The 22,894-nt window shown below is 50.7% G+C and overlaps 1 protein-coding gene across 1 annotated transcript in view; it reads left to right on the top strand.

Moving 5' to 3' along the window:
• The window catches only part of ITGA9 (integrin subunit alpha 9), a 344,297-nt gene extending 321,948 nt beyond the window's left edge, over nt 1-22,349 (top strand). The window contains exons 27-28 of the mRNA XM_046001922.1: nt 5,948-6,067; nt 17,863-22,349. Of these exons, the coding sequence (XP_045857878.1) occupies nt 5,948-6,067; nt 17,863-17,961 (219 nt within the window). The 3' untranslated portion in view covers nt 17,962-22,349. The remainder of the gene's footprint in view (nt 1-5,947; nt 6,068-17,862) is intronic.
• Nucleotides 22,350-22,894: the final 545 nt, after the last annotated feature.

Genomic DNA, 22,894 nt, shown 5'->3' with positions numbered 1-22,894 from the left:
CTTAGAATGCTGCCCCTCCCCCTGCTTTTGACTCATCACCCTCAGCTCAGGCAGTTCCCCCAGGAACTCTTTCTGACTTCCATCCCTATCTCAGAGTCTTTCATCACCATGAACCTCTCCCTTGGGGCACTTGTCAAAATTGTGATTTCACATTTATGTGTCTAACTAACTGGTCAGGATTCTCTAAAAGCTGGAAGCTTTGTGAGCGTGAGGACTGCCTGCTCGATTCATCACGGAACCCCCACAGTGCCCAGCACGTGGCAGCTGCCGCATAGACCTTTGTTAGATGGATGGACGGTTGGATGGATGGATAGACAGATGGTTGCATGGACAGACGGGTGGGTGGGCAGATGGATGGATGCATGGCCGGAACTCCCCACCAAGAAATCACATTTGCAAATACATTTTTGAGATAGACAGGAAGCACACTCAGAGACTTGGGCTTCAAACCCTAGCCTCTGTTACAGACTGAATCACCGTCATGCCTCATCTCATGCTCTAGCCAAGAGGACATTTATTAATGTGCACACATTGATTAATTTATTAATGTGTGCACTCACGAATCGCATCGTGAATCACGATCCTGGTTTAGGCGACAGGAGGACATGCATCTGGAATCTTGTTCTGTAAAAATCCACAGGGTGCTGGAGTCCACCAGCAGGGAGATACATCATTGCCTGACAGAGAGAGAAGGACTTCAGGCCGGGACCGCCAAGTGTTTAGCTATGGTTTTAAAACTAAGTGTTATGGAGCCAAGGGTACCCCTGAGCCGGTTCCAGGCCTGCTGGGGTGGGGTAAGGAGGGACAGGTTTGCAAATGGGGAGCTGAGCAGGCTAGGCTCTGGCTGCCTACCTTCTTTACAACCGGAGAACCTCCACTTTTTTCTGCTTGTGCCACTGGGATACCACAGTAGGTCTTCTCTGCTAAAAGAGGTGGTTTCCTAAAGCTCAGAGAGTGAATGACTAATTCTGCCAAAAAGAGAGGCGGTGGGTCAGGCTTCTTGGAACAGGAGATGTTGGAGCCCAGTCTCTCTCATTTTTTTTTTTAACCTGACTTTTATATGCTCAGTTAAGAAAAAATTTTAGTAGCAAAAATGTAGAAAAAAGAAAAAAAAAATGCCCGTTATACCAAAAAGCACCTGTGTACTTTTGAAATGTCCTACCATTTTTTTCTGCAAAGCTGATGTGATCTAGACAGTAAATTGATATTCTCATTTTTTTCACCTGACGTTGTAAAATTTTCATTTTTCCCATGTTGTTATCATGTTTTCCAAAAGTACTTAAAACGTGGAAATCAGGCAAAAAGATGATTGCACGTCCTTCCAGTGGTAGACTGGAACATTCCCAGGGCCCCAACCCAATCTCAGAGATGCAGAATCTGCATTGTAACCAGGTTCCTCATGTGGATCTTCGATACACTGAAATCTGAGAAAAGGTTTAGCAGGGCTGGCTAACACTCTAGAGCCTGGATTCTGTGACGTTACAAGTTGATTGTAGAAGACTGGTCAGTTATAAATGCCTTCTGCCAGTAAAGGGGAAAATGACTTCTCTCTCTGGCAGAAAATAAAATCCCAAAGGTTGTAGTTCAGCGCCCTGTGGGCTACTACCCAGTTTTGCATCTGATTTTCACCATCCTTCTTTGAACTAGTTTCACCATCCCATTGATCCCCCTTCATAATGAATTAAATACGTCTTTAACAGGTGTTCACTCTGTATTTGTGGGAGAGGCATGTCTTCAGCTTGTTGAAAATTGTGCTTTGACAGCCCGATTTATTATCATCCTTTTGAATAGCTCTATGGAAGTCCACATTGTGATTAACCATAATTATTTACTGACTTACCTGTCGCCCTATTGTTGGGCATTGGGGAAATCTCTGTTCTGCATGAGGATAAATAATTGTGCAGTGAACATCTTTGGAGGCAAAACTTTTTCTGTATTTTATATTTCTTTGCCTTTGAGTAAATTTTCAAGTATAGAATTAATGGACCAAAGGGTATGTACATTTTTAAGATGAGTAATTTTGGAGTTTGCCAAGTGGACAAGAACTGAAGGTCATTCCAAGGGGCCTGAGCAAGGGCCCCACAGGCAAGTTGACGCAGACTGGCTAGGATGTGAATGGTTGCCCGGTGAGGGGCTGACAAGGCAGGAGGGAGACCAGACTGTAGAGATCCCGGGACCCGGAATGGTGTATTCACATCGGTAGTGTAAGCAGAGAAGCAAGAGAAGACCTGCATTTTACAGACACTCCTGACAGCAGGGGGGCCTCCCCAGGGCTCCCAAAATGATGCAGGGAATGCGGACCAGGAGCTGACCTGGGACAGAGACCGGGGACGGGACGGAAACAAGAAAACACAGAGAAAAGATACAAGGTCCAGGGGTTTGACTCGGGTCTCCGGCTCATCAGTGGTGAAGACGAAGCCTCAGGGTCACTGCTTCTTGACCCCCCATCCCACCTCCGTTGTAGTCCAGCAGCTGCGTCTTCCTTTGGGGTCTTATCTGAGACGTGACTTCCTAAAACCACAGGACGCCCTTGATTTTCTCCCCCAGATGGGCTTATTAGAGTCTTGACGTGCAGGGACCATCTCTGCCAAAGCACAAGATGCACATCCAAGAGGAGGAACAGCATCGCTAAAAATAAGAAAAGATTAAACACACATTCCGGGGAAGTGTCAGGGCTTTCTTGCAGAATTTTTTAGACTAAACTGCAGTGGGGACTCTTGACTGTGTCTGTATCCACAAAACCAGAGCTTTGCTGGGGATGCAGATTTCGCACAGCAAGGGGCAGGCTAGGTCCCCAAGAAGCCTTCGGTGCTCTGGAAAGAGCTGGACTACGGCCGGCCCACGCTGCGCTCACGGCCTGCCTCAGCACTTTACCGTCAAGGAAGCTTCGCAGCCTTGTGTTACGTGACCAAGCACCAGGCGCTTTCACAACACTGCCTGATTTTTCCCTTTAAAGCCCCCATTTCACAACAGGGAAACTGAGAGCAGTACTTCGGTTGCCTGAAGTCGCACCTGTTGGCCACAGTGTCTCAAGGCTCATCTGTACTAGACCCCACGAGAGATTTTGAATGTGGGAGGTGGTTCAGTCCACAGCTTTTTAGGGGCAAGAACCCAAAGGTACGCATCCATCTTTAAAGACAGGAATCTCTAGCTGGACCAGATAGAAAGCAGTGGGCGTATGATGACAGACTTCAGACCCCCTCTCTGGGCCGCTACCTCACACCCCCTTCAGGGCTGCTCCATGTCTGAAAACATTCTTGGTGGCAGCCCCTAAAGGGAGAGGATGAATCAACAGATTGCAGTGCGTTCACACGGGGCAGTTCTCTACAGCAGTGAGCATAAACATGCTGGATGAGTCCCCCAGAAACGACATTGAGAGAAGGAAGCCAGACACAGGGGCCTCCTGGTGGCTCAGTCCGCGAAGCATCTGCCTTCAGCTCGGGTCATGATCCTGGGGTCCTGGGATCGAGCCCCATGTGGGGCTCTCCGCTCCTCAGGGCACCTGCTTCTCCCTCTGCCTCTCCTCCTGCTTTTGCTCTCTCTCCCAAATAAATACATAACATCTTAAAAAAAAGAGAAGATGATGATGATGATGAAGAAGGAGAAACCAGACACAGGAGTTGACACACTGTGCCGTCCCAGATAGACTGAGGAGAGAAGCAGGTACAGCTAATGTAGGCCCGAGAATTCAGGCTCCTGGTTTTGCTTGATGTGGGTGTTAGCAGGAAGGGGGTGCAAAGGGGCATCTGGGGGGACTGGACATGTTCTCTTTCTTATTCTGGGTGCTGAGTACACGTGCATTTAGCATGCAGTATATCAAAGTTTAGTGAGTTGTGCCTTGGGTTGTGTTCTCTTTTCTCTTTGCATCTTAGACATCAATAAATGTTGTAGTTTTTTAAATTAAAGAGTAGCCAAGCATGCATAACCTCAAAAATACCATCCTGCCAATACTGATGGAAAAATCTCCTTCTGTTTTTCAAGGATGGGCCCTCCCAGGTGTTAGACTCAGGACCCTATGTGCATTGTCCCCTTGAATTCCCTAGGGAGGTGCTGTTTTACCTCTAGTTTGCAGATGAGAGAAATGAGGCTCAGAGAGGGAAAGTACCTTGCCCAAGGTCACACAGCCAGTGAGTATGTGCCTCAAGGTGGCCTCCTTTCCATTCCCAGAATGACTACTGTGTGTGTAGGTGGCTTTCTTTCACTTGTCCCCATGCAGGAAGGGATGGTCTCTGCTCTGCCTGGTTTTCCTGGAGATAATGTTTTGGATTTAGGGTCTGCAGGTGCGACCGTGGCAGCTTTTCTGCATCCTGAATGACCATCCAGCCCCTCCCCCTGCACACACCTGCCCTCCTATCAGAGCTGTGGGGATGGACACAGTGAGATCGAGATGCTCGCACTTGGCTTTCCTTATCATCGGGGCACAGCCGAAAAATGGTCCATTTAACCAAGGGCTAGTCTGTAAGAAGAGCCGCCGTCAGCTAGGCACTCTGTGGTGTGATGTTGACAAGCTCAGATTTGGGGGGTTGGGGTTTGCTAGACTGAGTTCAAATCCTGACTTAAACAACACAGACCAGAGCAAAAGGCTTATCCTCTCTGGGCCTCCGTGGTCCCAGTCTGTAAAGCGGGTGTTGAAGCCCTCATGGGGTGGTTGTGTGAACTAGAAAAGAGATGGCAAGAAAACCATCAAGCCTGACACAGAGGACCATTTGGGAAGAATTTGAGAGCTGGGAGCAAGGCTCTAAAAGGAGACATAAACAGTGCTGGTCACTGTAAGTCAGTATTGGGCCCCATTACCCCGTGTGGTTTGGGGGAGATAGGGCAGGACGGCGGGCTCCCAGGGTAAATGAGGCTTCTCGGCAAAGGCGGAGCCTCCGTGAGCCTCTGGCGTCCAGCTGGCTTTAGATGGCTTTCCCCCAAGGAGGGGATGACCCAGCTTGGACAAAGACCCGGCAGGGGGAGGGGAGCCAGCCGGGCAGCCAAAGGAAACAATGACTGCCCAGCATGAGATTTTTGTCTGTTTTGCAGCAAGCTCGAGTGGACAGTGGATGGTAGGGAAGGTTACTGAACAGCGAGGACACAATGGTTGCTTTGAATTCTACAAAACCAGACTCTACCATGACCATTGAGGCTAAAACAGAGCCAAAGGGTACAGTTAGTGTTAATACGTGTTGAGCAATCAGTTCTCTGGCAGGGGGGCGGGGGCCCTGACTCCTCTGCCGGCTTTCACAGTGTACATCCTTGCACACGGCCCATGTCAGACCACCACTGCTGTGTCGCCAGATGTGCAACGAGGCAAAGAAGCACCCAGTTGACTCTTGCAGGTCGATGGCTAGGTCCAGAGTACCGCTGAGTTTCCAGAAAACTTGGGGAAACTGGCCTCCCTATGGCATGGGCCAGGATTGCATGTGGCTCCCGTGGAGACCCAGAGCCCAGCGCTTCAGGAGGCAGGGCCTGCTGTGTGTGAAGCCATGAGACCCGAGACAGATGGTGTCCTGGCCCCAGTGGAGTGGCAGTCTGTCAGGCAATGGGCATTGATCAAATGATTGTCCTAAGCTACCCGTGAGGTGAACACTTGGATAGAGTACAGTCTTACACGGAGGGCATGCCCACGCCCTTCGTTGCAAAATGGTAATGAAAGGGAGACTGTCATTGCCTGAATCAAGAACGGAGTACGTCCTCTCAGACACTTACCACACGATATTGAAGTCAGGCTTGTTGTTGTGACAACCCTTTCCAGAACTGGGACTTGGATTTCAAGGGCCTTTTCCGATCCTGTCAAAAATCCATCAGCCTACAAGCAGAAAAGCGCTGAACCAAAATCCTGGCTTTGGTCACAACAGTCTGGACAGATATGTAGCTCCCTCCAGTTGTCAAGCCCTGGCCGGGCTCTGTCATGCTCTGGGTACTTCTATCTGAGAATCATCCCCACTTCTGCTTTGCCTCCTAGGTGGTCTTCGAAGCCTTGCACAACCTGGAGCCTCGGGGCTATGTGGTGGGCTGGATCATCGCCATCAGTTTGCTGGTGGGAATCCTCATCTTCCTGCTGCTGGCTGTTCTGCTCTGGAAGGTGAGTGGGGTGATCGGGGGCCTACAGAGCCCCCACACGGGGATGCTCGACCCTCCGCCTCACCAGAGGGGGAGCTCTTGGAAGAAGTGTCCGGTTAGAACTTCCTCCACAGTGCAGGTACAGTGGAGGGAGGGCAGGGTCCCTTGCAGGCGCCGATGGAATCTTGGCTCCTCTTGAGGCCATTCACAGCGGGGGGCTGGACATTTAGAGGGACAGCAAACGTCTCAGCCCCGGTCTGTTCTTACCTTTCTTGCCGCTCCTAACAGGGCCTGACGCCACGACAGAAGCCTGGGGAGGAACAGCGGGGTTTGGGGTGGCTCACCACTTACTTTACAAAACAGACACACACAAGCAAAGGGATTGCAGGACAATTCTTTGTTCTTTACCCATGTGGAATAGGAAAATGATTTCTGCCCTAAAGAGTCAGTCCGTTCTCCCAACCCTTGTAGGTGAGCCAAGGGATAGACTTGCCCCGCCTCCTTCCCCAAGGAACACCTGCCCATCCTTCTTGCCTCCTGTCACTTTCTCGAAAAAGGGCATGTCCTCACCTTATGGTTTCTTTGCCTCACACTCTCAGAGATCTGGAGCCCCTTTACTTCAGAGCCTCTCTGTTCATCGGTAACAACCTCACAGTCATTATCTAACGAAGGTGTGTCTCTTCCACTGGATAGTAGTTTTCCAGATGAGGGGAACCTCTGGCTGCTCTTGTGTCTCCTAGAATAGCACCAGGGACCCCAGCTGGGGCTTGCTGCCGCCACAGCTCTGCTTTTCCAGGGCTCCTTCCGCACTTCAGATGCAGGTGGAAATGGCCTCTTACATCATTATGGACAGATGCTTTAGATTCAAATAATCAGCTGCTTTTGGGTTACAAAATAATCTGTATTCATCCATCAGACCTTGTAACATGTCAGTGAGAAAAAAAAAAAAGTTGTAAAACACTCAAGAGTCCACATCCCAGAATAACCACAATGAACAGCATTGTCTCTTCGTGACCTTCTCACTGCGTAAAGACATAGCTCAAGCACTCTCCTGGGACCTACATATGTTTGACTAGGATGTTGAATTTTCCAGTAATGTCCTCGATATATTTTGAGGTACAAGACCTCTAAAGTCAAAACTGTGGATCCAATTTTTAATTCTGGGGGGAAAAAAAAGCTTAATAAATATGCTTTTATCCAAAAGTCTAGGAACAGGAAAAACCATGTTTTTATTACACGTTTTTCAGACTCACAATCGGGCTCGTTGCTTTGAACTTAGAGCTATGTCACCTGAAAGAGGGTCTAGAGGTTTCATGGAAAATACATTGAGTACATGACTTGAAGATAAGTTTATCTTATGTTCCTGTGCTTTTCATTCCATGTGCCCTTTCTTCTCCGAACACAGTGCTGTGAACATCTTTCCATGTCGTTAAAAACCCCCTGCCTGCGCAGTCCTGAGGCTGCACAGTCTGCCCTCACTCGTCCAACGCCAGGACGCAGGAATTTAGGTGGTTCCTGGTTTCACACCTCCTTTAACAGTGCCACAGTGAATATCCTCAAGAGCCAAATAGTTGCACAAATTCTTCATTATGTGCTTAAGACGAAACCCTACAAACGGAATTGCCAGTCAAAGGAAATGCACACTATAAGCATTTTATTACATGCTGCAAATTGCCTCTAAAAAGGTTATGCCAATTTACCCGCCCACAAGCACTGTATCGAAAGTGTCCGTTTTCCTATATATTTGCCAGAAGTGGATATTACCTTTAAAAACAAAAAATCTGCCAGTTGGTCGTTTGTGGGATCTGTGTGGCCAGATAGGTTGTCAGCTTCCCCACCGTCCTCCAACTCCTTCCTGCCCGGACCGCCTCTGGTCTGTGCGCAGAGAGCAAAGCCAGCTCAGTGCTTGGAATCTGAGAAGACAGAAGGGGCTTTGGTTGGTTGTGTGGGGTGGCGGGGTGTATTTCTTCCTTCTGCCTTTGTCTGGGCTTATTGGATGAGAGGAAATCCTCCAAGGCTGGGTGCGTGAGACCAGACGGAGACATAGAGTGGGGAGTGTGGTGGCCGCGCCCCATTCCTGTTTGTGACGAGCGTGCCCTCCTCCTGGCCACCGTCCTGGGCTCTGCCACCCAAGGGTGTGTCCCAGCACTGTGCACAGGCTCTTCCTTCCTTCCTACCTAGCTTTGCTTCCGCTGTGTTTATTAAAGAACACAGTTGCAAGAGATGGCTGTCATGGGGTAGCCAGGACCCGGATGTCCCCCAGCTGTATGGGATCCAAAGAGCCAAGACCCGAGAAGCAGCCACCACCCTCTACCGCGGGCTGAGAGGGAGAGCAGAGTCATGGCAGCAGGTGGTGGCGCTGACCCCAGACAAGGTCTTGCCATTAGCAATGAGGTGGAAGACGATGGTCTGAAACAGCCTGAAGGATGCAGTTGAAGGATATGCTGTGGGCTCAAAGCCACTTTGCTCAGCATCCAAAAGCAATATTTCATTTCCGCTCACATCTACTGAACACTTGCTTTGAACCAAACACTGAGTAGTAGCTGGATACGACGATGATTGTGCCTCCTCCCTGCCCTGGAACACTTCCCCACGTGGCACGCAGACCTATAAACGTAGTAGAGGGAGATGAGTGTGCACAAGCTTCTCGGAAGCTGGGAAGAAGGTACCGTTAATCCCTCACCCCAAGGGGGACGGAAAAGCCATGGAGTACCATGTGGGAGGTGAGAGCTGCGCTCTGCCGGCTGAGGGCTGTGCACTAGAACCCGGCTGTGCGCTCACCAGGGTGAGACCTGGGAGAGTCGCCCTCTCTGACCCTGTTTCCTCCTCGGTAAAACGGAGACCCTCACCTCCAGCTTGAGGTATAGAAAAGACACAGGCAAAATGCTTACTTGGTCCTGAGCTTAACACAGAGAAGCACCTGAGAGAAGTCGGAGAACGTTGCGTAAATGAGATGGATATTCCCTCCGGGAGGAAGGGGGAGGTGAGAAGGTGAGCAGGTTGTGGAGAGGCGTGTCCCAGGCTGGCAGCGGCCTGCAGCAAGATTGTCTGCCTTGGAGGCAGCACCTGCTGCCCCGGGGACAGGGGAGGCGTGGAGGGTCTGGAGGCAGAGTTGTGGGTGGCCAGGTCTGTTCAGGAGAGAGACCCGGGGACAGTGTGGGGGCTAGGGCAGTTGCCACGGGGGGCGGGGAGGAGAGCAAATGCGAGCAGGCAGGCAGGACTGGGGAGGTCCGAAGGAAGGAAAGTAGCAGTGCTTCGCTGTTTTTAGCTGAGACAATAGATGGTTTCCCGTAGCCAAAGTAAGGAAGGCAGGATTTGAAGTCATTCTGGAGAAAGAGTTGCTTGGTGTGAGGCATTCTGAGTGTGTGGTGCCTATAGGAGATTTGACTGGGCTTGGGTCACTCCCAGTCGCCCTCACCCAGCAGGGGGAAGGTCAGCAGAAGGACATTCTTGTCCCCTCACTGGTCTGGCCAGCTTTCCCTTCAGTTTCCAGGGCCGAACATACTTATCTCAGACTTCACCAAGGCCCTTTCTTTCAGTTGCAAAAACAAACAAACGAAGGAAAACAGAAATCCATTCACAGCCATTTAAGCAAGAAAGAGAATTCTAAGGATGCAGGGGTATGCCTAGACCCCAAAGGAAACGTGTACATGCAGACCCAGAAAGCATCTGGAAACCAAGCCAGACAACGCCTCTTCCCCTCACTCCCTCGGTCCCACACAGCCCCTCACCACGGCCCCTCTGCACACCTGCATCCCATTCTCCCAGAGCAGACCTCTCTCCCCACACTTCCTTCCACTTGTCCTGAGAAGGATGTCTCAGTGACTTCTAGCCCCAGTCCCAGGCCGACCAGCCAGCTCTCATTCCCAGTTCTGCAAGTCTGGGGGAGAGAGGGTCCACCACTGTGACTGGAAGCAGGGGGTTGGGCCAAGTCGCATGAAAGGAGGAAGCTAGGCGGATACCCGAAAGGCATTCACTCCGGCTAGGTTTCACGGTGGGTGGTGGAGTTGTTGCCCACGTTGTGGGTTTTGGTGTTGTACCACAGAGCCACTGCTACGTCACAAACTGCCCCCAAGTTGAGTGGCTTCCAGGAGCCATTACATTATATCTTACAAACGCGTGGGTCAGAAATCCAGGAAGGGTTTAGCTGCGGGATTCTTCTGCTTCCCAAGACATTGAGTGGGGTCCCTCGGTGACGTTTACCTGGTGGCTGGTCTTGTCTGGGGGACTCATACTGCTGGCACTTGGTGAGGATGGCTGGGAGGCCGGGCTCTGCTGTGCAACCCCTCTTTCTCCATGTAGACTCAGAACCTCCCCAGGGAGGGGTCTCTCTTCTTACGTGATGGCTTAGGGCCGGAGAGAGCACGGTAGAAGTTGCTGGTTCTCTTAAAGGCTGGCCCAGAATTGACCTAACCTCATTCCCCCGTCCTCTGTTGGTCAAAGCAGTCACTTGCCAACCCAGATGCGAGGTTGGAGGAGGGGGATTGGACCCCCCGTCTTAATAGGAAGAATGGCAAAGGGTCTGTGGTCGCCTTCCATCTGCTGCCTTCACATTGTTCAGAAAAATGGGCAGACTCTTAATCTTTTCTTTTAAAGTCACTATTGTTTTAGAGTATTTGGAACCTCTTCCCTCTTCCATGGCATCACAGGTAAAATCGCAGCTGAGCTCCTTTAAGGAAAGGGAATAAAAGTAAACCTTAGTGCAACACTCATGTCTGCACACAGCCTTCGGGGTGGGTAATCTCTTGAGGCAAGACTGCAAAGCAGAAAGGAGGTTGGCCAGGGAAGTTTCTTAGGGAAAAACCTCTCCTTTCTTAAACGGCTAAGAATGATGACTTTAGAGGAGGTTGGAAACGGCAAGCGAAATGTAGGATTATTTTGGAAGACCTGCGTATTCCTAAAACTTCACCTACAGAGCCCCTAGCCACTGTGATTCCTGTGTCTGCCACCTAAGAAGGGGGCCTTCGGTGTAGCGAATGGAGATCTGATACACTGACAGTCCAGTGTGTACAAGTCTGTTGATTAGCTGGGCTAGAGGCCAGCTGGACATTTAACTTCCATGGGAGGTCTTCATGGTTCAGGCTTGTTGCCACAGTTCACATGTACTTCCCTCCCTCCCTGTCAAGGGGAAGGCCACGAAGTGTACCCAGCTGCCCCTGCTGCCGGGACCTGCTTCACGGGGGCCTTTGAAGCCAAGGGAGCCCCTTTCAAGTCCTCTGCCTTATGGAGCCCCATCTCCTGAAGGTCCCTTGAGAGTAGTCCCTGATCTTGCTACCTCGGTTGCTTGCCACTGCCTCGAGCTGCTGAGCCAAAAATAGTGGTTCCCTGGATTGTGCCACAGAGACACCGATCGTTGCGTGGTGCTGAAGACGGAACAGAGCAGGTGGCCGTGCAAATGAATTCTGTGCCACGCAGGCCCGCGGGTCAGCACGCGGGGGGGCGCCTGGGGGATGGCTAGTGCCTTCCTCTAGTAGACAGCACCGGGTCCCTACTGGGGGACGGGCTCTGGGAAAAGGGACAGCGGTCAACCAAAGAGCCCTTACTCAGCCTGGAAGACCTCTGGGAAATGCGGCTAAGTGGCCAGTCGTGGTGGCTGAGCCAAGTACCCATACCTGGAGAGGTGAGCAGGATGTGGCCGGATGAAGGTGCTGAACCACCATCCCCTGAGCCCTCCTCCCGGTCACCGTGGTGCTACTAATGTGCCCATCGTCTGCTGATTGTCTCCAGTAGGAACCCCTTACCGGTCAGCAGATGCCTCTTCCAGAGCGGGACCCCAGGCTCTCACCTCCCTCACAGCCTCCCCGTCTGCCTCTGGGCAGACCCCAGGGCCTTCCCGAAGTTCCGCCCGCTGGCATCCCAGGCACCGTCAGGCTTTGGCGACAGCAGGCCCTGGCTCGGGCACAAAATCCACAACCGGGGCCCCAAACTAACCAGACGCTTTTTCAAATACTGAAATGGATCCTAACCAGCTTTCCCAAAGCTGGGATGTTAGCAGACACTGGGAGCCATAATTTAAACTTTATGTGTGAGGATTACAGCAGCCTGCCAAGCCACCACGCAGGAAGAAAACTTTGAAATGTGAAACTCTTTTAAAGGAGAACAAACCAAATGAGTTCCCCTCTCCTTGCCTTTAGCTCCTGACGGAGTTTGAAGCAGCCTGGGCCCGGGCCTCATGCCTTTTCACGACAATCAGAAAGGCCTGTTTATAGAAGAAAGTGTGATTGCCCTACAGAGCCAACAACCTTGTGTGGGACTCACATGTCAAGTCCTGCAGCCAGCCTCTGAGTCAGGTGGCAAGAGAGTGAAGATGCGGGGATGTTTTCCCTTTAGAAGAAAAAGCCTCATTTAGGGCCCGGTTTCTCTGAATGCCCCTCCCTCCCTCCCTCAGGCAGTTTGCCAAAACCCACGGGCCACCCCTCAGTGGAGGAGAAACATTCTGTGTCCTCCCCTTCCTCGTTCAACCGAGGAACCTTTCCCCTCCCACCTCTTTGCCCCTTTTGCAAGCTGAGATGCCTTGGGGCCAAGGGGGGTGCCACAACCCTGCCAGCCCCGTGCCCAGGCCCTTCCCAAAAAAGCTGGAACCCCCCCCCCCCCGGCTCTTCCCCTTCCCAAGCAGCAAGGAGGCAGGCCGTGGCAGGAAAGGGCGGCCTCGAACCCTCCGCTGGGCCTGTTCCAAGAGCCTGCTGCTTTAAAGCTGGCTTTGGGTTCGTGGTTTTTATTTGAGAGCATTTACTTCTGACCTCAAGCAGAAACACTTGAGAAAATAAATCTGTGAAATGGCTCAGAGAATGTGTAAGGTTTGGCAGCCCCTCCCGGGGTCACCGGGTTATCACCTTCCCTCCAGCCGGGCTGTGAGAACCCATCCTTGCTTCTCCTCCAGAGAATGAAGACACAGATACACGTGCACATGTGTGCACACGCACGCACAAACATCCTTCACACTGTCTGAATTAAAACCATGTGCCAGAGACACTCCATGGGGACTTGTTTATGCTCAGAAGTAAATACGGGGCTGATGTTGTACAGTTGACCTCTCAAGGAGACATGCTGTGTAAATACTCCAGTATCTGAAGAGACCCGTAAACACGAGGCCACGAGTTAGTCCAAAGAAGGAGCGTGTCCGAGGTCCTTGGAACAGCTGCCCAGGAGGCCAACCAAGGGCCAGGAAGGCGGGGGTGGGGATCCAACAGGAGGCCAGACGCCAGTTGGGCAGCCAGTCCCTCACTCACCCCGAAAGGGGCGGGGAAGGAAGAGGCTGGTGCAGACCCCAGAGGTAGGGTTCTTCAGAGGAGATCTGCTCTCCCCCTAGTTGTTTTCTGGCAGGTTTTCGATACAAATTTACATCAGAAAGTTGTGTGAGTCTGTGAGGAGGGCTCAGGGAGCTGCTCTGTGGGGCTGCAGGCTCCTGTCAGGACCCAGCAAAGACAAAAAGCCAGAAAGCACACTGCTGCCCTTGTTTGCAGCTGAGCAAAGCTTGGCTTGAGTCTCTCCTCCTCTAGGGTTTCCACGAATGTTTCCTCCACTACAGATAGAACAGTTGTAAACAGAGCCTTTTGCCCTTCGAGTGGCAAGGCAAGCCCTGGAAGGTTCCAGAGAAAGTGCAGGACAACATGGACTCCGTTGGATTGAAACTGAGTGTGTGGCTGCCGACGGTCCAGATTATTAAACTCCTCATCGATCATTCCCAGTGGGCTCGGCCGGCAGCAAAAACAGGTTTGCCCGGCACGTCTCAAAGGTTTTCCTGGAAGTAACCGTGAGGACTAATGGGAGTGAGAGTGTGTGCCAGAGAGAGAGGAGGACCTGCCGCATGGGTCTTTGAGGTCTCAGTTTATCTTTATTTTCAGAATTGTGTGACTTTATGTTTTACGATATCCGTACTTCAATATAAAAATGGAAAATTCAGTTTACCCAAAATGTCCAGAAACTCTTTGCAAACAGTTGCAGTCCCGAGTTTACTTTGGGGACCAACATAAAAAGCTGTCACTGGGTTTCAGCTGCGGTCTCAGAATGCCTTCAGGCTCTGGAGCACAGCCGGAAAATGACCTCCCCGTGGCACACGGAGGAGGTAGTTGGCGCGTGAGCAGTAATCAGAACCCTGGGCTCCCTCTGCTGCATCTGTCCTGAGCACTGGGCAGGCCTGGTGGGACACAGTTATGGTGGGCCATGGCTCGGGCAACTCAAAGCCTGGGCTGTGGGTCCTATATCAAATGCCAAAACTCGGCTCTAAACAAAAGCACAAAGGTGATATTCTCTTTTTCAGAAATGGAATTCGCTCAATCGCGCAAGAAAGTGTATTAGTCTGACAGAACCCCCACTGGCCTATATGGCATCTTTGTGAAGACTACTAAACTGCACTCCTTCCTCTAGAAACTTTACTTCCCTGTGTCAGAAAATTCAGAAAACCAACTGCTGATTTTGTTTCGTTGTTGGGGAGCGGAGGGTGGGGTGGGGCGGGGCATGGGGGGAAATGACACTCTACTGCCATCTGGTGGAAGATAGTTGTAATGAATTTACATGTCCCCGATATCTGTGATGGGAAGGGCACCATCCCCTTTACAAGCAGTGCACAGCCTGCACTACTGTACCTAGCACTCACTAACCATGAGGGGGGATTGTGTTTTAAGAAATGGGCTTTGGGCTTCATAGACAGAGGGCAAACATCAGTGGCAGCTCTAACCTTCCACCAAAGAGACTACACACAGGTTAGGTGGGACACAGTGTTCTGAGATGCTGCAGTGCTGGAGCAGGGCACAGAGTTTGCAAGGCTGTTTCTGAGAGCAGCGTTCCAGCCATCCCAGAGGTGTGGATGGGGCGTGATTCTTAGGACTAATGCTAACACTACTCGATAGAAAAGAGCTTGCTTCTAGATGCCTGCAGGAGACGATGGTGCCATTCACAGCGTTGGTAACAAGTGTCACCCTTAAACGTGAGCACATGCTAGCTACATGAGACAGGGAATCCAGGTACTCTTAAGTCTTTGCTTGATGGTTTGCGCACTCTGTTTCAAATCCTGATGTTGGCATCGCCATGAGAAAGTGAATCGACTTTTGTGCCGCTTGGAGATGAACAAGAAAAGTCTGTGCAGCAGGACAAGGCATAGTGATGCTCCTTAGACCCAGAACTGTATCAGCTGTCCCTCTGCCTCTCTTCCTGTGGGTGTTGATTCACTCAGTAAATCAGACCAAAAAACACGGAGTATTGTATCAGCTACCTCATGCTGCATAACCACCCCCAAAGTTTAATGGCTTAAAAGTGACAAACGCCCACATAGCTCACAGGTCTGTGGGCGGGGCTGAGCTGAACGGAGGGGCTGTCTTGTCCCAGCTGGACATGTCATGTGTGCGCCTGCAGGTGTCTGGGGGGTTGGCTGGTCTAGGCAGGCCTCAGCTGGGTGCACTCTCCCTGAGATCGGACTCAGTCACATGGAGGCCAGGCAGGGAGCAAGGAGAAGCATGCCAGGCCTCTTGAGGCCTAAGTGTGGAACCGAATAGTCAGAACAAGTCACAGTGCAGATTCAAGGTAGGGAGTCGGCCCCTGCCTCCGGCTGGGAACCACCGCAGAGTCCTGCAGTAAAGGGCCTGGAGGAGGGGAAAGCAGGATGGTGGGCATTTTTGCCGTTTATCACTCCTGCCGGGTTCAGGGGATATGCTCAGCTCCGGCGACAAAACAGGCGAAATCCTACCTTCTGGGAGTCCTAAGACTTAAGACGAATGGGAAAGATAACAAGGGAACAGCTGAAATCCGGCTTGATTAACACCACAGTAGAGACAAAGTACTTCTCTGGAACTAAGAGTGCGTAACGTGGGACCAGTGAAGCAGGCCAGCAGGCCACCCTCCATGGGCAGAGTTCTGTCCTCCGGAATCTCATTCCCAGTCACAGCCAGGCTCAGCCTCATGATTATGTGCTCTTTAGCACAGAAGTGCCTGTGACACATTTGCCCCGTCAACCACATCTTTATCGTAACAGTGTTCCAAGCCGTAATGCCTTAGACCTTTCTAATAAGGCGAGGGTTGCCGTTCTGACCTTCTGTCGGTGTGCTATGAGGGCTTTTTCCCAGAATATCCAGTCCAAGCCCCTGCTCCACATTCTTTGCAGAGGGGAGAAGGTGGTAGAGATTTAAGGAAAGAGAAAGTGGGAGGGAAGGGCAGGACATGGAGGGCAGGCTCAGAAAATGGGGTTCTGGTGTGTGCCGAGAAGAGACCACCAGGACTGCAGAACCTGGGAAGCCAGGGTCTGTCTGCAAAACTGCCCATGAGGAGGGATGCTCAGAACACAAGGCCCTCGCCAGTTGTTTGAAGAAAGCCTCCTCCCAGTCACTCAGACCGCACCCACCCCTTCCCTGACTCCACTCAAAGCGGACCCTCGGGACTCTCCTGGCGACGTGGGTGGAAATGCTTCCTGGCAGCCGTCTTGACAGTTTCATCTTCAGCAATGCCAGTCAGCCCTTTCTTGGGGGCAGGGGGCAAGAGTTGTGACCACTAGGACTGTGGGTGCTCAGCTCGGAGTGAAGGAGTTGGGGGAGACGTGTGCCAGAGAGCTGGGCTTGCGTGATGACTCCCGCAGGGCAGGGCTTACGTTCACTCTTGGCAGCACGCTGCAGACGTTTCTGGTGGGGAGCATCTTCCCAGCCACAGACTGGCCAACAGCAGACCGAACGTGTGCGGCTGTTGGAGTCCCTCCATTCAAGGGGGCTGACACAGGGGTTTGAGGGTGGGTAATTGATTCGCAAGGTGACCCCAGGAAACAGTGATCAGAGCAGGGAAGTGAGATAGGGAAGAGAAGGAAGCCAAGAGAGATGCAGTAAGACCAGTTACCCCTGCCAGCATGTTCCACGGGGAAACTAGTCATGCACCTGAGGGCTGTCATACCCAAGAAGAGAGGGGGCGGGAGTAACCCACAGCCAGTCATGTTTGAGGGCAGAGGCAGGAACGGATGTCTGACCTCAGAAACAGTGGCCCGTGAACAAAGGATGAGACATGCCATGTCCCCCTGAGCATGCCCTGAGAAGATCAGCTCTGGGCTGCAAAAATGGCTCACCGCCAGCAGTCAGTGATGACCGGGTGAGAAGAGCTAGAAACTCGCCCTCCAGTATGTGGAAAACTGTAAGGCATCAGAGGGGAAGGCGTTTCCAGAACTAAGCTATAGCAAACTGCCATCCTGGATCCGGTGAGGTGCCAAATCTCGGGGAGTCCACCCTTCTGGCCGGGGTGCAGGCAAGGCCCGTCTCGTAGGTCTGCAAGAAAGATCTAGAGGGACAGTGAGGTAGACTGCAGACACTTTTACCAGCCTATTCTGGGAGAGCAGTATTTATCAATTACCCAACGACTGATGTGTCCCAGGATAGTAATGGGTTTATCAAAAGCCAAATGAGCTCAGGAAATGTCAAGTCCCTGAGTGTCTCAGATCCTTTACCAAGGGTTTTATTAGACTCTGACTGTTCTCCTGTACATTCCATCACTCTCAAAGGAAGAAAGAATGCAGCATTTCCTAACCTTATTTGACCACAAAACCTGTTTTGCTCCCAAATAAATGTCTTTGAGTCATGGTCAGTAACCAGGGTTCCCTGGCATACCATTTGGGAAACACGCCACAAGAAGCACTTTACAAGGAATCGTCAGTCATAAGATAGCCTGCTGGAAGTCCAAGCATTTGGAAGGTAGCACCACAAAAAATGCTTTTCCTAAAGCAGTCTCATCCCAGGGGTTTTCCGAGCCCGCCCGGGTCTAGGAGTATATCATCCCTCCTCCTCACCCAGGGGGCCACCACTACTGATTCTCCAGCATTCTAACCTGTCTACTCCCCGCTCTGCCTTTCAGATGGGCTTCTTTCGCCGAAGGTACAAAGAAATCATTGAAGCTGAGAAAAACCGGAAAGAGAACGAAGATGGTTGGGACTGGGTCCAGAAAAACCAGTGACCTGCCACACCAGCCACGTGACCCAGTCATTTCACCTGTCATCCTTGATCTTTGTATCTTCCATATTTGGAAGAAAGAATCTTCTCCAGATTTTTCGGAGGCCCCACTGATGCTGTTCTCTTCCTCACGTTACCGAGCCCAGGAGCCAACCTGGGGCAGCCCCTCCGGCCAGGTCACGGGACTGGAGCCACCACCCGGGTCCTTTCAGAGATGAACTCCGAACTTGGGAAAAGCAAGCACCAGAGCTGAGCGATATTTATGGATGCAATGTGCGTGGTCAACCCTCAGGGGAAAACTGTTACCTAAAAGTATTTTTATAAATACAAGCCTTTTATACTGATTATGTCTTTATATTTGTATCGATGTTTTATTATTTCTATTAAATAGTTCTATAATTCACTCAAGCACTGATATCTAGCCTGAAAGCTTGGAAGGACACGTGTGTTCATACAAATTTTGAAGGATAAAAACCTGATCGTACTTTGAAACTTGCTGTTACAAGAGACGTGCGGATAAAATAATCTGAAGAAACCTCATGGATGAATCCACCAAGCTGCCGGGCTGCGTGTGAGCTGTGGGGTCGCCGAGACCCCTGAGACGATTCACCTCTTCATGGCCAGGAGTCAAGTTCAAAGTAATGTGCTAAAGAACTATAAGTGGTTTTTCATATGTACCTTTCATTGGGAGATTTCCAGCAGGCATTTGGATAGAAAAACCTGACCCCAGCACAGGTCTGCTCTCCATTACCTACACAGCAGACATCACACCCTCCTTCCACTTGGATTGATAGATGAGAGCTTGGAGCAAGGCCATTTGGTCATCTGGTAAACCTCAGAAGGGCGTCTCATCCTGGACATCATGCATCAGGGTCCAAATACCACAAGGACTACATCGGAGCCCACCGAGCCCAGACTTGTGTCTGAATGCCATGATGCGTGGCCTTTTCATTGAGTTCAGAGGTCTCCACTTCCCCTGCCTTTCCTGCTGTCCCAGCTCTTGGTGACTGCAGATCCCTTTCCAGAGATGACCATTCAACCTGTCCTTTGTTTTTAAAATAGTGTCTGAAGTGCCGTTCCCAAAAAGCAGACTCTGAAACAAGGATTTGTATGTAAGTAACTGATTAAGGGAGCATCCCATGCCCAGGAGACAGCAGTAGGGGTGTGAGGGAAGCAGGACAGGAAAGGAGAGGAAATCAGGTGAAGGTGCCATTTCAGAGGACATCCCGTGGAGGGCAGCTTCAGCCCCAGTCCCAAAGTGAAGCAAGGAAGCTGAGCTTTCAAATTCTTGCACCCACGGGAGGTTTCAACGTCCCACTCTCGGTTCCTGCTGGCAGACCGGCTCCAATAGCCCAGAGGTGGTCCTCTAAAGGAGAGCTGGAAATGCACCCCAGCCCCCACCGTCGGGGGACTTCCAGAAACAATGTGAAAGAAAGGATGCACAGGGATCTGGGCATAGCACTGACATGCACCTTGCCCCCTGAGTGTGCGAATGCTGAGTTGTGGCCTTCGTTTCCAGTCTCCCCATTGGACAGTGTATTATCAGACGCACTGCTGCCCGGTTCAGAGTGCAAGGTGATTTTCTTAAAGGGCAATAACATGACGGGCGTAGTGTGCTCAGCACAGCACCTGGTCCATCGTGAACACTCAGTGACTGGGGCAGCTCTGGCTGCCGTCCCACAAACCATCTGCTGAGAGAAAAAAACACGTGGCTAAGAGCAGGGTCTAACACAGAGTCCTCCCTGGCTAATTACGGCCTACGGAGGCCCCCAGCACTTAACAAACGGCATCAAATGGGAATGAAACAAGAAAGAAGATGAAGGATCTTTCTCACAGGGCTGCGTTTGCTGGAAACTGACATGTTGCGGTGTGAGAACATTGGTGCAAAGACACAGAACTCCAGAGAGGAGACAGATTTTCCGTGCCCATATTCGACTCATATTTGCAAAGACGTCTCATGCTGGGGCAGAATCATGAGGATGCTGGACAGCTGTGAACCCAGCATGGAACATGAGTTTCTTTTCTTGCCTCATTACGCAGCTGACTCTGATGCAGGAAGATGGTGTATGTATTACGTGTCCCCTCGTGGTGAATATGGGAAGAGATGGCCACGCCAGAGGGTCCGTGGCATGAATGAGGCAGGTCTTAGAATGACGTCAGGGATGTTGCTCCTAACGGAGGGATGGAGGCGCAGAGGTAACTGCTGGGCAGATGCAGGCAAAGAAACCAGCTCTCAGAGTCCACCTGAGACTTTTCTCCAAAGTAGTAAGGGCAGCTTTGAGTGGGTCTTAGTCACTCATTTCGAGGATTCTTATAGGGCCCCTGCAGTGCATCAGAAACGATGCACCTGCTGCAAGTTCCCCCGAGAACACTGCAGGCACATTTTGCCCGGAGAGACAGACTACCCTGCAAGAGGAGCGTAGAGTGTGGATTCCTTTAGAAGACCCCATGTGTAGCTTTCCTTCGACGGATTCTCATTCACCGTGTCATGCTGTCCTTTCATAAACCCCCTAAAGATTCTTCAGTGGCAAGCCTGGATCAGCACCATCAGCAGCTTTGGACAAACGCACCTAGAGCCACTAACCAGCTTCCCACAAGGGAGGGCAGACGCACTGGGGGTGGGCTAGAGGGTGACTCACCCTGCTCCCGTGGGCAGTCTCGGAGCCAGGATCTCTTTGCCTCTGGTCCATTCCAAATAGTAGACCCACGTGAGTAGTCATGTACTCAGGAGATCACGAAGACTTCATAAGGCGGTTAAAAAAAAAAAAAAAAAAAATGGCCTTGGCATCACCAGAAGCAAACTTTGGCAACAACTCCAGGAATCTGTCTGGGGAAGGCTGGTGCCTCTGTGTGTTAGATGGGGCCGAGTAACAGGTGAGTCAACAGGGAATGCTTTAACACAGTGATAAAGAAGCCAAGCACACCGTGAGCCTGCTCTCCGCTGGGCATCTTACCAGCTCCACACAGCTCAGAAGCTCTCCGTCGGCTCTCCGGGGAAGCAGACAGGGTGAATGGCATCTGTGCGTTACTCCTCCAGAATATTCTTTTAAAAGTCTGCAGCACGTTCCAGTTTCTAACCTTCCCACTCGTACGGGTCCACTGTGGAATCCTTTCAGATACTGTCTCACAACTGCTGCCGCTTTTAGTTATGGGTTCAGTATGGTTTTTGCTGTCAGAAATATGGAGACAGTTTTTAAATATGAAAAAGGACCTTGGTCAAAATTGAGGAAAATCTTGCCTTCTGTTCAAAAATGATCTGCTTCTGCTTCATTGACACAGGACTCATGAGTTGGGAACATCCGCACCGTGAGTGCTAGACCTGTCACCAAGAAGAGGCCATGAAGTTAGGAACAAGGAGGCGCTAGAAGAAGGGAGTGGGTCCACTGGCTTTATGGGGACTGACAGGCACACATCAGGAATCTGCTCTCTGTCAGCTCTTCAGGAAAATTCCATCACCAGGAGGATTCCAAAGTCTGGGACATGTTGTAGAAAATGCAAGAGCCCTCTTTCACCGAGTCACGCATAGCCTACCAAAGGGGTTAAAAGCAAACCGAAAACTAGCAGGAACATCTGGGACCTGTTTTCAGTGGGGAAGCATAAAAGATCCCCCATGATATGTGTGCTGTGTGCCACCTGTTAAAACCCTGGCAGGGTCATGTTTTGAAGGTTATTCGACTATTATTTTTGGAAAAGACATGATGGCCAGGGAAGTGCAGTTACACATAAGTCATGTCGGAAATGTGCATCTGGTGAAACCTACTAGCCCTGACTCAAACTTCCAGAATTTAGAGGCGCTGCAAAAGGATGGTCATGCAGGGAGAGGGCCCTGTACAAGACAGAAGGCAGGCAGTGAGTGTCATTTCAGCAATGTTCCAATGGACAGGGGTTTCCGGGATGTTTTGTTCTGCTATATAGAGGGGTGGTATACAGAGTGGAGAATATTTTCTGAAACAAAGAATGGCTGAAGGGAGGATACAGAGCCAGTAGGGCCAAGATGAACCTTCTAGAATGTCTTCTGATTTTCAGCACATTAGGGGAATAATGGACAAATTTCCCATGTGGTGCAATGCTTTATAGCACAATGATCTAGATTTCAGACTTTGTTAAGGTTTAAAAAAAAAAATTCTAATGTGCACGGTGTGATGGGCAGAGTGAGTTTAAAAGCTTTAAGAGTGATTAATTGCATGGCAGACACCCACGCTAATTTCACTTCCAGAACCTGACTGATGCATCCATGTACATTTCCGTTGAGGAATTTTGGTGGGAGGGGTGCTCCTCCTTACAAAGTCACATGTGTTAAAGTCTATGCAGTCACTTCTAATTCACTTGCACTGTTTGGGAAATGCAGGTTTACAAAAATACACATTTGGAATAAAAAATGGCTGCAAATGATTCAGAAGTTTGATCTGTGATTTCTTTGCTAATGCCGAACTTGAACCTTTCTAGAATGTTGAAGACAGGCTTTGAATGCGGTACTTCATGAGCGTTGAAGAGCACGTGCGGGTCTATCTAGTTGTGCATGAGCAAACTCTCAATGTAGCCGAACTCTCCCCCATCCTTGGCCGCCATCCCTTAGCCACCACCTTCTCTGTGCCTCACCCACCTGCCCAGGGCCACACCCTGGGACCTTGACCTTAAGATAAAAGTGCCCAAATTTAATCGAGAGGATTCCTCATTTTTAGTAGACTGCCTCCACATGTTTCCATCAGTCACCAAGCATTTTCCCAGGAACATTTTGGTAGCGTCCTTACACGTTTACAAACATTGTGTTCTATTAGATTTGTGATCTCCCTCTGTCTAGTTACGTCCCTGTTCTTACGGCGAGTGTTGTTCACTTGTGTGTTTTTCTCTTTTTCCCTTAGAGGAGACCAATAAAGATCTACCTATTTTATCAGTCTTTTTCAAGAATAAGCCTTTGGCTATCCTAATCAGATCTA

The sequence above is a fragment of the Meles meles genome, chromosome 4, assembly GCF_922984935.1.
Source record: "Meles meles chromosome 4, mMelMel3.1 paternal haplotype, whole genome shotgun sequence".
NCBI lineage: Eukaryota > Metazoa > Chordata > Mammalia > Carnivora > Mustelidae > Meles > Meles meles.
This window is presented reverse-complemented; position numbering and strand designations above follow the sequence as displayed.